Source organism: Leopardus geoffroyi, chromosome C1 (genome assembly GCF_018350155.1).
Source record: "Leopardus geoffroyi isolate Oge1 chromosome C1, O.geoffroyi_Oge1_pat1.0, whole genome shotgun sequence".
Taxonomy (NCBI): domain Eukaryota; kingdom Metazoa; phylum Chordata; class Mammalia; order Carnivora; family Felidae; genus Leopardus; species Leopardus geoffroyi.
In genome coordinates this window covers 194,115,065-194,131,833 of record NC_059328.1, presented here as the reverse complement: position 1 = coordinate 194,131,833, position 16,769 = coordinate 194,115,065, and the positions used below count along the sequence as shown (strand labels likewise).

The window sequence follows — 16,769 nt, the reverse complement described above, 5'->3', positions numbered from 1 at the left end:
CAAAGGCAAGGGAATTAAAAGCAAAAGTGAATTATTGGGACCTTATGAAGATAAAAACCTTCTGCACAGCAAAGGAAACAACCAACAAAACTAAAAGGCAACCAACGGAATGGGAAAAGATATTTGCAAATGATATATCGGACAAAGGGCTAGTATCCAAAATCTATAAAGAGCTCACCAAACTCCACACCCGAAAAACAAATAATCCAGTGAAGAAATGGGCAGAAAACATGAATAGACACTTCTCTAAAGAAGACATCCGGATGGCCAACAGGCACATGAAAAGATGTTCAACGTCGCTCCTTATCAGGGAAATACAAATCAAAACCACACTCAGATATCACCTCATGCCAGTCAGAGTGGCCAAAATGAACAAATCAGGAGACTATAGATGCTGGAGAGGATGTGGAGAAACGGGAACCCTCTTGCACTGTTGGTGGGAATGCAAATTGGTGCAGCCGCTCTGGAAAGCAGTGTAGAGGTTCCTCAGAAAATTAAAAATAGACCTACCCTATGACCCAGCAATAGCACTGCTAGGAATTTATCCAAGGGATACAGGAGTACTGATGCATAGGGGCACTTGTACCCCAATGTTTATAGCAGCACTCTCAACAATAGCCAAATTATGGAAAGAGCCTAAATGTCCATCAACTGATGAATGGATAAAGAAATTGTGGTTTATATACACAAGGCAATACTACGTGGCAATGAGAAAAAATGAAATATGGCCTTTTGTAGCAACGTGGATGGAACTGGAGAGTGTGATGGTAAGTGAAATAAGCGATACAGAGAAAGACAGATACCATATGGTTTCACTCTTATGTGGATCCTGAGAAACTTAACAGAAACCCATGGGGGAGGGGAAGGAAAAAAAAAAAGAGGTTAGAGTGGGAGAGAGCCAAAGCATAAGAGACTGTTAAAAACTGAGAACAAACTGAGGGTTGATGGGGGGATGGGAGGGAGGGGAGGGTGGGTGATGGGTATTGAGGAGGGCACCTTTTGGGATGAGCACTGGGTGTTGTATGGAAACCAATTTGACAATAAATGTCATATATTTAAAAAAAAGTTACACAATAAAAGTTTGTTGAGCTAAAAAAAAAAATACAGATATAAGCAAGATGTATTCTAGAATTTAGAACCATGATAATAAGAATACTAGATGGGGTAGAAAAAAAGCATAGAATCCCTTTCTGCAGAGATAAAAGAGGTAAAATCTAATCATGACTAAATTAAAAATGCTATAACCGAGATACAATCTCAAATAGATGTCACAGTGGCAAGGATGGATGAAACAGAGCAGTGAATTAGTGATATAGAAGACAAAACTATGGAGAATAATGAAGCAGAAAAAAAAAGAGGGAAACTAAGGCAAAAGAGCATGATTTAAAAATTAGAGAACTCAGTGACTTATTAAAAAGGAATAACATCTAAGTCATAGGAGTCCCAGAAAATGAAGAGAGAGAAAAAGGGGGTAGAAAGTTTTTGTGAGCAAATCACAGCAGAAAACTTTCCTAACCTGGAGAAAGACACAGACATCAAAATCCACGAAGCACAGAGAACTCCCAGTAGATTCAACAAAAACTGGTCATCAATAAGGCATATCATAGTCAAATTCACAAAATACACAGACAAGTAAAGAATTATAAAAGCAGCAAGGGGAAAAACATCCTTAACCTACAAGAGAAGACAGATCAGTTTCACAGCAGACCTATCCACAGAAACTTGGCAGGCCAGAAAGGAGTGGCAGGATATATTCAATGTGATGAATCAAAAAGATATGCAGCCAACAATTCTTTATCAAGCAAGGCTGTTATTCAAAATACAAGGAGGGATAAAGAGTTTCTCAGACAAACAAAAACTAGCAAGGGGAAAACTTGACAGTGACAAGCAAAAAATGAACCTGGACCGCTTTCTTACACCATACACAAAAATAAACTCAAAATGCATGAAAGACCTAAAAATAAGACAGGAAGCCATCAAAATCCTAGAGAAGAAAGAAGACAAAAACCTCTTTGACCTTGGCCACAGCAACTTCTTACTCAACATGTCTCTGGAGGCAAGGGAAACAAAAGCAAAAATGAAGTATTGGGACCTCATCAAGATAAAAACCTTCTGCAAAGTGAAGAAAATAATCAACAAAATAAAATGCAACTGATGGAATGGGAGAAGATATTTGCAAATGACATATCAGATAAAGGGTTAGTATCCAAAATCTATAAAGAACTTACCAAACTCAACGCCCAAAAAACAAATAATGCAGTAAAGACATGGACGAAAGACATGAATAGACATGTCCATTCCAAAGAAGACAACCAGATGACTAACAGACACATGAAAAAATGCTCAACATCACTCATCACCAGGGAAATATAAATCAAAACCACAATGAGATACCACCTCACACCTGTTAGAATGGCTGCAATTAAGAACTCAGGATGGGCACCTGGGTGGCGCAGTCGGTTAAGCGTCCGACTTCAGCCAGGTCACGATCTCGCGGTCCATGAGTTCAAGCCCCGCGTCGGGCTCTGGGCTGATGGCTCAGAGCCTGGAGCCTGTTTCCGATTCTGTGTCTCCCTCTCTCTCTGCCCCTCCCCCATTCATGCTCTGTCTCTCTCTGTCCCAAAAATAAATAAACGTTGAAAAAAAAAATTAAAAAAAAAAAAAAAGAACTCAGGAAATGACAGATGTTGGTGAGGATGTGGAGAAAGAGGAACCCTTTTGCACTGCTGGTGGGAATGCAAACTGGTGCAGCCACTCTGAAAAACAGTATGGAGATTCCTCAAAAAATTAAAAATAGAACTGCCCTACAACCCAGCAATTGCACTAATAGGTATTTATCTAAAGGATACAAAAGTACAGATTCAAAGGGGCACGTGCACCCCACTGTTTATAGCAACACTATCAACAATAGCCAAAGTATGGAAAGAGCCCAAATGTCCATTGATGGATGAATGGATAAAGAAGATATGGTGTGTATATATATATATATATATATATATATACACACACACACACACACACACACACACACACACACACACACACACAATGGAATATTACTCAGCAATCAAAAAGAATGAAATCTTGCCATTTGCAACAACGTGGATGGAAATAAAATGTATTATGCTAAGCAAAATTAGTCAGAGAGACAAATATCATCTGGCTTCACTCATGTGGAACATGTTGTATTAGTTCCAGATATATAGCATAATGATTTGTCATTCCACAATATATGCAAATATCAAATCATCCAGTTAACATCCATTACCATACATTTACAAAATTCTTTTTCTTGTGATAAGAAATTTTAAAATCTATCCTCTTCGCAACTTTCAAATATTCAAGACAGTATTATAACTATAGTCACCATGCTGTACATTACATCCTCATGACTTACTTATTTAAAAGACTTTTTTTTTTAAGTAGGCTTCATGCCCAGCACAGAGGCCAAGGCAAGGCTTGAACTCACAACCCTGAGATCAAGACCTGAGCCAAGATCAAGAACTGGACCCTCAACAGACTGAGCAACCCAGGAACCCATGACTTACTTATTTTAAAACTTATTTTAAAACTTTTAAAACTTATTTTAAAACTTGTTATTTTGACAGCCTTCACCCATTTTGCCCTGTTTGGGGTTTTTTGTTTGTTTGTTGGGTAAGGTATTTTGGTGTGTTTTTTTTTTTAACAGCACTATTAAAATACAAAGAACTGCATATATTTAATGGGTACAATTCAATGGGTTTGGACATATGCAAACATTTATGATACCATCACCCAAATCAAGGTAATAGACATAGCCAACATCTTCCAAAGTGTCCTTGTGATTCTTGTTTGGTTTTTGTTTTTTGTGGTACAAAGAGTTAACATGAGATCTACCCTCTTAAACTTTGAAGTGCACAATACCGTGTTGCTGACTATAAGCACTATATTGTCCTGCAGACCTCTAGAACTTGTTCACCTCACACAGCTGAAACTTAAATAGAAAGATGTTGTTCAATGGATAAGGTATTCTTTGTTTTCCTGTATCTGTATAATTAAAGCACAAATCTTATCTTGCTTTCAATGTAAAATTGTGCCAATATACGTCTGACTAGATAACCTAGGGAAATTTCTTGGCACATATATCTGAAACCACAGGTAGAGCAGGCTTCAAAAGAATGACAGAATGTGAAGTTCACAAGGGTAGGGATTTTCAGGTTTGGGTTTTTTTTTTTCACTGTGCATCCTTCCTCTACCACTTGTCTTTGTTTGCCACAAAGTTGCTGAGGAATTACATGGATGTTGGAAAGGTAATAATAATGCTCCTTGCCAGGGCGCCTGGGTGGCTCAGTCTGTTGAGTGTCCAACTGTGTCTCAGGTCATGATCTTGTGGTTTGTGAGTTCAAGCCCCACAACGGGCTTGCTGCTGTCAGCTCAGAGCCTGCTTCCAATCCTCTGCCTCCCTTTTTCTGTCCCTCCCCAACTTGCAGTCTCTCAAAAATAAACGCTTTCAAAAAGTGTTTCTTGGGGCGCCTTGGTGGCTCAGTCAGTTAAGCGTCCAGCTTCAGGTCAGGTCATGATCTTGAGGTCCATGAGTTCGAGCCCCACATCAGGCTCTGCACTGACAGCTCAGAGCCTGGAGCCTGCTTCAGATTCTGTGTCTCCCTCTCTCTCTGCCCCACCCCCACTCACATTCTGTCTCTCAAAAATGAATAAATGTTTTTAAAATGTTTTAATAAAAATAATTAGTTAAATGCTTCTTGCCTTCCTCTTAAAGTTGTTGTGAGGATTAAAGAAAGTAATCCATATAAAGCATCTAGTTAAAGCCTTTATATGGTGAACACTGCATAAATATTAACTAGTATTATGAAGCCTGTACTTTTTTAAAAGATTTTATTTTTTAAGTAATCACTACACCCAATATGGAGCTCGAACTCACAACCCTGAGATCGAGTCACACGCTCCACCAACTGAGCCAGCCAGGTGCCCCACCAAGTCTATACTTTTATCACTTTCTACATATATTTGACCAACATAAACTTAATGAAGCAAAAAAGAAAAAAAAGTGCTGAACATGAGAACCTTTGGCAGAGATCGGCAGGCCTTTCCCATGTCTAGTTGAGGACCTTCCGTCTACACTGCACAAACAATGGAAGTAAAAGACAAAATACACGACAGAAGGAGAATGGACAGATGCCACAGGATGGGAGACAGAAGGCACAGAACTCCTCTTTGCATTGTTGGCATTCGGTCTCCTCTAGAGTGGAAGCTCCTTGGAGAACGAGGCCATGTCTTAATCCCTTTGAGAGCCTGCACCATAAAGGTAATACCTAGTAGCCCACTGTAATTTTGCTAAATTGAAAACAAGAAGACCTAGGGAAAAAGAATTTTATTTGGAGGGTACCTCCTTCTGTTCACAGAAAAGATGTCAGCCAGTTTTCTACTCATTCGACACCACTCGTGCTGGTTTTGCAGCGAGGATTGTTGAGTATATTTATTCTACAAGTATCTACCAAGACCTTTCATGGAAAAAACACTACTTATAGACACTGTGGCAGAAGATAGAAATAAAAGAAACCCTAGCCATGGATCTGGCCCTCAGGTAGGTCAGGAGCTACAGTGTGGCTCTTGGGCACTTACTACACAATTAGCATGAGTGGTAAAAAAAAAAAAAAAATGTGATAGACCCACAGACAAAATGCCATTACTTATATATGACCGATCTGGTGAGAAACAGAAGTATATTGCATTTTGTAGATTGATTTTTAAAAGGCATTTTTAAGACTGCGGGAAAGCCCCATGTGTCCACCTATGGTTTCTTCTAATTTTTAGATATCTCGAACTTCAATTAATCCACATGAAAACTGTGCTTAACTTTCACTTACATGACTACCCAAAAGCTTCCGGATGTCATGTCTTACTGATTTTATTCATCTAGGAAATAAAATGCCAGAATATATGCTCAGAGGAGAAGTTCCACCTTGGGCTCATTATATGCATGAGTGCCTTTCTGAAGGTAGATTCTCTTGTAGTGTGGGCAGAAGGATATGCAAGCTTAGACATATCTCATGCCCACAAAATTGGTTTAAATGCATTGTTAAACATAATCTTTGCTCTCAGAAAGTGTATTTTAAAAAAATAACTGAATTTTTTTTTCTCATAGAAAACAGCACTAGCCTCATTATATAAGTAAGGAAAGTGACAAGTAATATAAATTATTCTTATTCAAGAAATTGTAACCAGTTTGCAATTTGATGTAAATGGTTTCATTTACATCAGGAAAGACAGAAGTTTGCCTTAATGACACATAGAAGTCCATTCCAATCTAGTCACACGAATATTTGGCCAGAGTGTTAAGCAACACTTTTGTTTGTTTGCTAGGTGTTTAAATATATTATAGTTACGTATCTTACTTTTTTATTTTTTTTATTTATTTATGTATTTTGAGAGAGTGAGAGAGAGAGCAAGCACCAGCAGGGGAGGGGCAGAGAGAGAAGGAGAGGGAGAGAGAGAGAGAGAGAGAGAGAGAGAGAGAGAGAGAATCGCAAGCAGGTTCTGTACTGTCAGCGCAGAGCCCAACACAGGACTCAAACACATGAATTGTAAGATCATAACCTGAGCCAAAGTCAAGAGTCAAATACTTAACCAACTGAGCCACACAGGGGCACCCAATACGTATGTTATCATTAACAAGAGTATTTGACTTATTTGCTAATTCAAGCAGCAATATATAATACTTCTTCTATCTACAATCATGCAAACACTTACCAATATTCAATGAGTATCTACTAGGTACCATATTCTGTAGAAAGTTATTAAGAATCAGTTCTTGCCCTCATGTAGTCCACTATCTGTGGCAGAACATCAAAACAGCTATTTTTTGACATATTTTTAAAGAAATGGCATATCATTTATGATTTTAAAACAAAAATCATATATGATGTAATTCAGAACTTTCTACATGAGCCTCACATTTAACAAGCCAATAAAATTAGCACTGATGAACACGAGCAAATATCATACTTGATAAATCTTTAGAAGAAGTCCCAGTTGAAGTAATAATAATAAACAAGATAGACTGCCTATAATAATTACTACCATTCAATATTACATTGGGAGTTCTAACTAATGCAATAAGACAAAAGATAAAAAGAAGTAACAGATATAGTTATTGGAGAAAATTGTTACTGCTCCAGAATAAACTTGGTAGGTATGAATCAATAACTAAAAATAACAGTTTCTCTATACCAACAGTAGCTAATTAGAAAACATAATCAAGGGGCGCCTGGGTGGCGCAGTCGGTTAAGCGTCCGACTTCAGCCAGGTCACGATCTCACGCTCCGTGAGTTCGAGCCCCGCGTCAGGCTCTGGGCTGATGGCTCAGAGCCTGGAGCCTGTTTCCAATTCTGTGTCTCCCTCTCTCTCTGCCCCTCCCCCGTTCATGCTCTGTCTGTCTCTCTCTCTGTCCCAAAAATAAATAAAACGTTGAAAAAAAAATTAAAAAAAAAAAAAGAAAACATAACCAAATGATGATGATGATGACAATGATGGCAGGGAGAATGAGCAAACTCTGTGACGTGTACTACATTAAATGCTTCTCCTGAGGTTTTCATGATGTGTAACCCACACACCAACTCAATGAATTTGGCCTTAGGTCATCCCCATTTTTCAAATGGAGACACTGAGTTTTTGAGATGCTAAGTGATAGCTAGAGAGTAGGAAACATAGATTCCAAATTCAGTTCTTAGATTACAAATTCAGTTCTTATATCAAAGTCCATCATCTTAACCATTTTATGTACTTTTGTCCCCCTCCAAAAAGCTATGATTTACTTTCTTTGAGCATCTATAAAATTCCATCAGCCAATGGAATAACAGTCAGGCTCAACACTGAGCCTGCTTGTTTATCACTTATTAGGACAAGAGAGCTCTGGAAACATTGAACTCTCTTAGAGACCAACAGCACTTTTCTCTCCATCTCCATGACTAGAAAGATGCAGGTTCTGTGACATCCTTTGTACCCAGGGCAGTTACTTCTGTCCCTTAGAAGAGAGTGATTAATTTTTAAAATTAAAACTGGAGTAAATGCTTAGAGACTTCAGTTCCAAGTGGGATCAAAGAGGATGAGTTTTCTTAAAATGAAAGAAATACAAATGATCTCATTCAAACATGTAAGCTACCCAAAGGCACCATGCTAATTGTCACAAGGTGTTCCAAATTGTTTATTAGTCCCTTGTGCCCTGTGAGTTTACAATCCAGGGGTAATCTTACAAAAAAAACCTATCTGCATACCCTCTTTTAAACAAGTTAGCCAGCCCTTTTAATTCCATTGTAGTCTCGTTGAGAATATCATTCACACATGTGGTTTCAGGGACCCCCTATGAAGTGCTGATGCTAAATCCAGAGCTTTTCTTAAGCTTTATAATATCCAACCATCTACTAAATAACTCAGGTACCTCACACACAGCTTATCTAAAAATTTCACTCATCATATCTGCCCCAACCCACTCTTCCTTCACCTGAATGTACCTTCTAACTACCTCTTGATTCCCTCTGCCTACTTGCATCTCCAATTCTACAAAGACACACCAGTGTTATCAGAATGGCTGCAACTGCCTTCTGATTAGCTGCTCAGTCTTCAGAATGGTTTCTTGAAAGGGGAAGACAGATATTAATCAAGTACTCACATTAATAAATACTCAGAAGATAATTTGTTAATAAATTAATAAACACTATGAATAAAATGTCCAATTGCTGTCAGAATGTAATTGGGTTCTGAAGGAGAAACTGTAAGGAATAGAAGGAACAGTGTTGGAGGCAGAAAACAACCTTGAAAAATTCACACACACACACACACACATACACACACACACACACACGTAAAGCCTTTAGTGGCTCCCAGTCATGTTTAGAAATAATCTCAATCTGGGGTGCCTGGATGTCTCAGTAGGTTGCTCAGGTCATGATACCGTGGTTCGTAGGACTGAGCCCCATGTCTGGCTCCACTCTGACAGGGTGGAGCATGCTTAGAATTCTCTCTCTCTGTACCTCCCTGACTTGTGCTCCTGCGTTCTCACTCTCAAAAATAAAAAATAAATAAAATAAGTTTTAAAATCTCAATCTAATAATTATCCAATAAAAAGCCCTTAGCCAATCTACTTACAGAAAAGATCTGGCATTTTCATTATTAGACGCCTTAAGGCTTTTGCATGTTTGCATATTTTTCTTTTTTTTCTTTTTTCAAAAAAAAAGTTTATTTTTTTTGAGACAGAGAGAGAGACAGAGTGAGCATGTGCAGGTGAGTGGCAGAGAGAGAGAGAGAGACAGGGAGAGAGAGAATCCCAAGCAGGCTCTACAACGTGGGGCTCAATCTCACACCGTAAAATCATGCCCTAAGCCAAAATCAAGAGTCAGTTGCTTAACCAACTAAGCCACTCAGGCGCCCCTGTTTGCATACTTTTCAATTCAATATTCTCACATCCCATGAGATAAACACCATTATTGCCCATCACTTTAGAATGGAGGAAACGAAGACTCAAAAGGTACAATGGGCTGCCTGAAGTCACATTGCTGTTAAAAGATTTAAAGAGTAACTCAGGAAGAAGGCAAAAACCCCAGAAGAAAGAAAGAACATGGGTTCTAGTACATGACAAAACCAACTGAAGCTCAAGACGGGAAAATAAATGGAATGTGTGAACGTCAGTGAAAGATAGTATTTTTATTCACAAAGAATTGAGGAAGTTCCAAAGACATGAAACCTCTCTGTGCATTGGCAGGAAAAGGCCATATCTAGCTCCCTTCCATCTTGGAGCTTCTGGGCTGCCAGGGCTGAAGATTCTACCCACAGTGCAGCCACAGAGAAGTCCACCGCCTTAGGGCTACAAGGCTTCCCCTATGACTAGAAGACAATGAAACCATCCTGGCTGTCAACAGGTCAGAAGGAAAACCAACCAACCACTGGATCTTTAACTACAGTAGTGCTTATGGAAATAAGTACAATGCAGACGTAATCCAGGCAAGTTTCAGCTTGATTTTGCTAAGAACAGTCCCTTAGCTTACCATCTTGGAGAAGCTGCCTATGTCTTCATTCTGTCCTCCTTCTTAAATCTACCAATGATGGCTTGTTGGTAGTTACATCTGTTATCACCACAATCTCCAACTGACACAGAGATTGACATACAGGCTGTAGGCTTACTCATTTTATTTATTTATCGATCTATCCCCTTTTACCTGTATACCCCACTCCTACTTCTCTACCTTCCCAAATGCAACCACTTGTGTGAATAGACATATACACATATATCTTTTATCTCGATGTTTATACAATATATATTGCTGCTTCGTGTGCTTGTATTTAAACGTATGTAAATGGAATTATGTCATATATCTCATTGTTTATATGCCATATCTTATCCTCTTTGAAAGGATCTCATATATGCTATTTTGTGTACCTTGAATCTACTGCTTTTTAAGTTTCACAGTATCCCATTATGAACACCCAGTTGACCCCAACACCACAGAATTATTGCAATAACCACTATGGACTTGTGTGAGAAATTCCTTGGGATATATACACAGGGGTGAATACTGTTGGGACAGAAAGTATGAATAGACATAATTTAGCTAAGCAGTGCCAAACTGATCTCCACAATGAGAGCACCAATCTGGGGGGAGTGAGAGCGAGAATTTCAGAGTAGAAGCTAGGGTCTAAATCATAACTACTCTACTTGTTAACTGTGTGACTTGAGAATATTACCTAACATATTTCAGCTCCATTTTCTCATGAAATGGATAATTACAGTGCCTATCTCATAAAGTTACTATGAGAATTAAATGAGATAATAATAGGTTAAAATGTTTAGCACAGTATTTAGTACTTGGTAGATAAATAAATATTATCACTGATTATCATCCCCTCCCCACAAGTAAGAGATTTGATTCCCCAGTAGACTCTGAATCTTTACACTAGAAGGTCAGTATAGCTTATCCTTCTTAGTGAACAAAATAAGAGTAGAGAGAATAAGTTTCATGCCCAAGGAGGTTTCATGTTATCAGAGGAGGAATTTGAACATGGTTTTTGGGTTCCGAGGCTACTGCTCCTTCCCCCACACCAGAATGTCCCTAAAATGATTACTGAAAAATAAAACCCACCCGTTGGTATCTGCTCAAACCTAGTACTCTATAGAACATATATACTTCCATCCACTATGTCATGATCTTCTGGGAATTTTCTCCAGTTGTGGTGATGGATTTGCATTCACTTCCCTGCCCATACACTGTCAGAGCCACACTGATCTGCAGCCATGGAGCCTGGTGTAGGTGACTGAATCATGTGGAGTCAGCTGACTCTCGAGCCCAGCAAAACCAATGTTGTTCCTTGATAATTTTGTAAGGAAGGCAGACACTGAGATAGTCATTCAAGAAAGAACCAACCATTTGTCTGTAAGGAGTATGGTTGCCTGACAGCCTCCAGCTGCCGGACTTTCAAATGCCAGTCTCAGATCTGGGGCCAAGTGCACAATTACACAAACAACCCTGAGCTAGTAAATAAGCAACAGTGGGAGTACTAGGAGCTGGCCACTTTATCGCCACGTGGGACTCCTCCGATGGGCAACCTTTACCCCTGAGGTCTGCGTGAGGTTGGCCGAGACTCTGGCAGATTTGCACCCCGATGTGAAGCTCTCCCTGTCCGATCATACTTTCTCACTCCCTTCTCTTTCAGAGGCATTATCCCCCCACCAAACAAATCTAATTGTAACACTAGTTCCATCTCAGAGCCTGTGTCCAGAAGGACCCACTGACACAGTAAACAAAATACTACACATATTTATACAGTGCTCCCCATTGCCACATGATCAGCTGCCTTTAGGAAAGGCATTACTGGGCACTGTAATAACACCTGGGGCGTGAATGCATGGGTTTTGAACTGTGCATTCAGGCCAAGGCAGCAATTTCACCAACCAAAAATCACAGAGATATTTAAAAACAATTGACAGATACTAGTCTATATTATCTATTTTGGGATGTGATCCAATATTTACTGAATGTTAAACATTTGTTCTACACAAGCTTTTCTGCTTTGATACATTCCCTTCAATATATTCTCTAAATTCAATATACATATTAGCTGGGAATGAAGACGAAGAAACTGAATATCAGAGAAGGTGTCAGTGTGTTGACCTAAATCACTTTCTTTTCACTTCCAGATTTCACTTAACCTTCAGGTTTTGCTTAAGGGGCCAAAAATGTAACATATTATCACAAACTGTCATTTCATACAATTCTTAATTTATAAATATAAATTGAAGTCAGTTTAAAGCAATGTGTCTTAACCAGAGCTAACTTTGCCTCCCAAGGGTCATGTGGCAACATCTAGAGACATTTTTAGTTGTCAAAACTGGGCAGGTGTCAGGGGATGCTACGGGCATCTAGTGGGAAGGACAGGGCGCTGCTAAATACCCTACATGTACAAGACACTCCCACAACAAGGAATTATATGGCTCAAGATGTAAATAGTTTAAAATTACAGAAAAAGCATCCAAATGTCCTTATTGTTTTATTGAAAGCTAAAAGTAAAGGAAAAATTCTTCCCACAATCCCATAGTGATTGGGGGTGGGGGTGGGGGTTGTGCTAATCGATATCTCCCCATTCCCTTGGAAAAAGCAATCTAGAACACTGAATAAAACAAATGGTTAGAGTTCATTTTTCCCTTATACAAGGAAGCAATGTTTTTAAGCACATTATTCGTATTTTATGAGACAGAAACACAGGAAATATATTAGAGATCACCAGAGTTCCATAACTGTCACCAAATTCTTAGGGTGTCTTTTTTTTTTTCCCATTTGCTCATATTCCTTCTGTTATGTTAGTGAAAATTTTCAGGTTTGAGCATACCCTACAATTGCTAATAGTATTAGTCAAGATAAAACACACATATTGTTCGATTGATTTTTTAACATAAGTAGTTTACATTAGACATGCTGGTCATGCTAGGTAAAGCCCAGTATTTAGCAGAACACTATTCCCTCTACCTTAGCGCTGTTAGGATAATTGACATATAAACTGGTCATCTGAAAGCCAAAAACATAGTAGTAAGTTTGGACAGTATCAGTACATAAATCAATGCCTTGATTTTCTCATGGTTAAAGAATGTAAAACAAAAAAACTAACAAACAAAAAAAAAACAAAACACAACACAGAAACACTTGGGGCTCCATTTGATGGTCAAGGTGCGCCCCCTGCTGAAAAGAAGAGAGAAATAATGTTGATACAGCTTAAATTCACAGGGCTCTTCTGCATTACACCCACAACTACACGCATCTCCTTACAGTTCATCTGAAAAGCTGAGTGTAAACCCTACATTTTATTTGACTCAAAAAAATGTGACGTTGAATTGTAATTTGCACATTATAGAGGTTCCATTCAAAAAATTCACCCAGAAAATCTCTAAACAGTACTAGCGGTACAAAATGACAACTATCACTGATTCTTAACATTAGCAAACTGAGCCTTATTTAACACTGTATTTCTCTTCTATCTAACATCTTCGCATTAATGATACGTGATTCTCTATCAGGGAAAGCCGGTTATCCCGGCTTTCAGTAGTAGTTACTATCAATCCTAGAAGTTTAAGTTCTCAAAAGTGACAGTAAATTGCCAGCAGACAAAAATAATTTGGATTAATTAAATGAGAACCAAGGAGTGTAAGGGGAAGAAAAGTTCATTCACCTCCCAGCGTCGCTTCCTGATCCAGAACCCGTGAATATCCCTTCACCTTGCATATGCCAAGACGGTGGTCTGAATAGAACCCACCTCAGGACCCTCACCTAAGGTAATTCTTTGCAGCTCCACTAAATGCCTGTCAAACCCTGCTGGGTGCACGTGTGTGTGTGTATGTGTGTGTGTGTGTGCCCGGATGTGTCAGCGTTAGCCCAGCACGCCTCGGTCTCCGTCTCCCTAACGCCACGTCCCGAGGCTCCGGGAAGCAGGTGCCGCGGGGCACGGACTCTTACCTGGGCTCCGACGAGAAGGCAACCTCCAAGCAGCAGCCACCCCCAGACGTGGGGCGACGCTCCCGGCCCGGCCATGCCCGGACCAGCCTGAGCGAGAAGACGGACGCTCACCCCGGAGCCCGGAGAGGCTCCCCACTCGCAACTTGGCCAACGCGGGGCAAACTTGTGGCCGGGAGCGCAGCGCAGCTGGGGCGGCGGGAGCGCGTCTCGGATCCCCGTCCTGCGCGCCGCCGCCCGCGCCTCGGTCGGGTCTGCCGAGGAGAGCGGCTCGGCTCCCGGCCTTGACTCACCGCCCCGCGAGGCCCGCGTGGGAGAGGGGGGCGCTCTCGGACCACCACCACCCCCCCGCCCCCGATCCCGGCGCGCCCCGCGTGGAGGCAGGAGGGGCGGGGGGACGCTCGCGCTCCTCCTGAAAGTCACTGCGTCCCGCAGCCCAGAGGACCCGAGGGCCACGGACCCTGGGCGCTGCTGCCGCCACCCGCAGCTCCCGCCGTCTCTACTGTCCACTCTGTACCGGCTTCCAACCCGCTGTCTCTTGAGGCGCCCTGGGTCCTCGGGGAGTGGTCTCAAAGTTCCCTGCTGTCCAGAAGAGCCACCAGCCAAGGCAGGCCCTGGGTAGTGTGGTGTGCGACACCTGTGTGCTAAGCACTGTCCACAACCCTCTCAAGTTCTCCGATTGCCTTTCTCCTAACCACTGTTTATAATAATTGTGGGGGGCGGGAGGGGGAGGGAAGGAGAGGGAGGGAGGGAGAGAAGGAGAGGGGGAGGGGGGGAGAGAGAGAGAGAGAAGGAAGGGGGACAGGAGGAAGAGAGGGGGAGGGTGTGGGAGAGATTCTACTCCAGCAGAAATCTCTGGGTCAAAATTTCTTTGCATCATTTTGAGTTTTGGGTCCAGACATTAAAGAAACGCAACTGACATTCGTTTATAGTTTGTGTGTGTGTGTGTGTGTGTGTGTGTGTGTGTAAACATCTTCATCTGGGACAAAACCTGTTCCTTATTTTTCTTACAGGCATAAAAGATGCCAAAGACCTTGCTTTACAGACATTGAGTTCAGGAATATTCAGTCTCCCAGGATCTGACCCAGTTGGGAAAGAATGATTCTTATAGAGGAAACAAAATAATTCCCTCTCCTCTTGACAATGAAGATCTGAGATTTGTCACAATTGGCTTTCACAGGAGTGCCAAAGTGAAAACTGGGTTTGCTTTTAAAATTTGTAGATTATTAATGGTTGACCACTGTAAAACACCAGAAAGGGATAACTTTTATGTCTGTTTCTACATGTCTAAAAATGTTTACTCCTATCTATTTTAATAGCACTGTTTATATTATGTATATGTATTGTGAAAAATCTCATGTGCTCTTCAGAAGCAGCAAAATCTAAATTATACAACATACACACAGGCACACACCTGTAAAATTACCAAGTATAGTTCACTTCCTATTTATTCTATCAAAGATTTATTCACTCTCTGTGGTGATTATTATCTAACATCTTCAGTTTGATTAAATTATTTAGAATTATTACCTGTTATATTATCCGACTCTAGCAAGAAATAATGGCAATAGCAATAATACTGATAGATAGCATTAAGTCATTTATTCCATTCCCATTATTCTTCTAAGAACTTTACCTAAAACTCATCTTTCCATTAACTGTGAGAGATAGGCATTATTGTTAGCCATATTTACAGATAAGGAAACAGACAGTAAGTCATTTGCCCAAGGTCCAAATATTCTTATTTTCTTAAGTGTATTTATTTACTTTGAGAGAGGGAGAGAGAGAGCATGAGTGCAAGCAGGGGAGGGACAGAGAGAGAGGGAGAGAGAGAATCCCAAGCAGGCTCCACACTGTCAGCACAGAGCCCAATGCAGTGCTCAGTCTCAGGAACTGTAAAATCATGATCTGAGCCGAAATCAAGAGCCAGATGCTTAACCGACTGAGCCACCCCGGTGCCCCAAGGTCCAGATATTCGATTGCTGTGTCACTACTAATCATGTGCCCCTCTATTTGTGCAAAAGTATTATTACAGATTTTTTTCCATACTCCTTAGAACTCACAAAACCAGAAACACTTTTCCAGCCAGATTTTATTTTTCTTTGTTTGCCCTCCCTAAACTTGAAAATGATTTACCGCACATTACAGCAGTGGTTCTGAGCCAAGGATAATTTTGTCCCCCAGGGGACACCTGGCAGTGTCTGGACACATGTTTCGTGTGGCACACTACACAGTACTAGCATGCAGTGGGTAGAGGCCAGGGATGCTGGCACACATCCCACAATCCACAGGACAGCTTCTCGTGACAGACAAATCCCTGTCCCCAAACGTCAATAGTGACAAGGTTGAGAAACCCTGCATTACAGTAAAAAGGGTACCCAAAACTGTCAGCTGTTTATTAACTAGATGTTCAATAAAATAAAACAGGCCTATATATTGGAACTTACAATCAATTTGTGTAAAACTTATGCTATTTAAATGGTTCATTCATACAAACAGGTAAAAATCCCCAGGCTCTAGACTAAATTTATTCAAAATTTTGAAGATATTAAATCATGCTACATGAAAAAGTTAGGTAAAATAAAAAATAATAACACAAACTCCTATGAGATCATCAGGATATTTGTGACCCTTGCTGGAAAATATATAATTGCTGATATTGTGGGTAAACTAGGAACAATTAGTTAAGCTCAGTTGTAAACCAATAACTTAAAAAAAAACAAAAAAACAAAACAAAAAAAAACCCTTTATGTTGAGTTGATGGAGTGACTTACCCAACAA

The 16,769-nt window shown here is 40.3% G+C and overlaps 1 protein-coding gene across 2 annotated transcripts in view; it reads right to left on the bottom strand.

Annotated features, from left to right (window-relative positions):
* PTH2R (parathyroid hormone 2 receptor) overlaps positions 1 to 14,476 on the bottom strand; it is a 91,740-nt gene extending 77,264 nt beyond the window's left edge. For both annotated transcript variants that reach the window (XM_045481010.1, XM_045481011.1), the window contains exon 1: positions 13,992 to 14,476. In XM_045481010.1, coding sequence (XP_045336966.1) covers positions 13,992 to 14,066 — 75 coding nt within the window. In that variant the 5' untranslated portion in view covers positions 14,067 to 14,476. The remainder of the gene's footprint in view (positions 1 to 13,991) is intronic.
* Between the last annotated feature and the right edge of the window lie 2,293 nt (positions 14,477 to 16,769).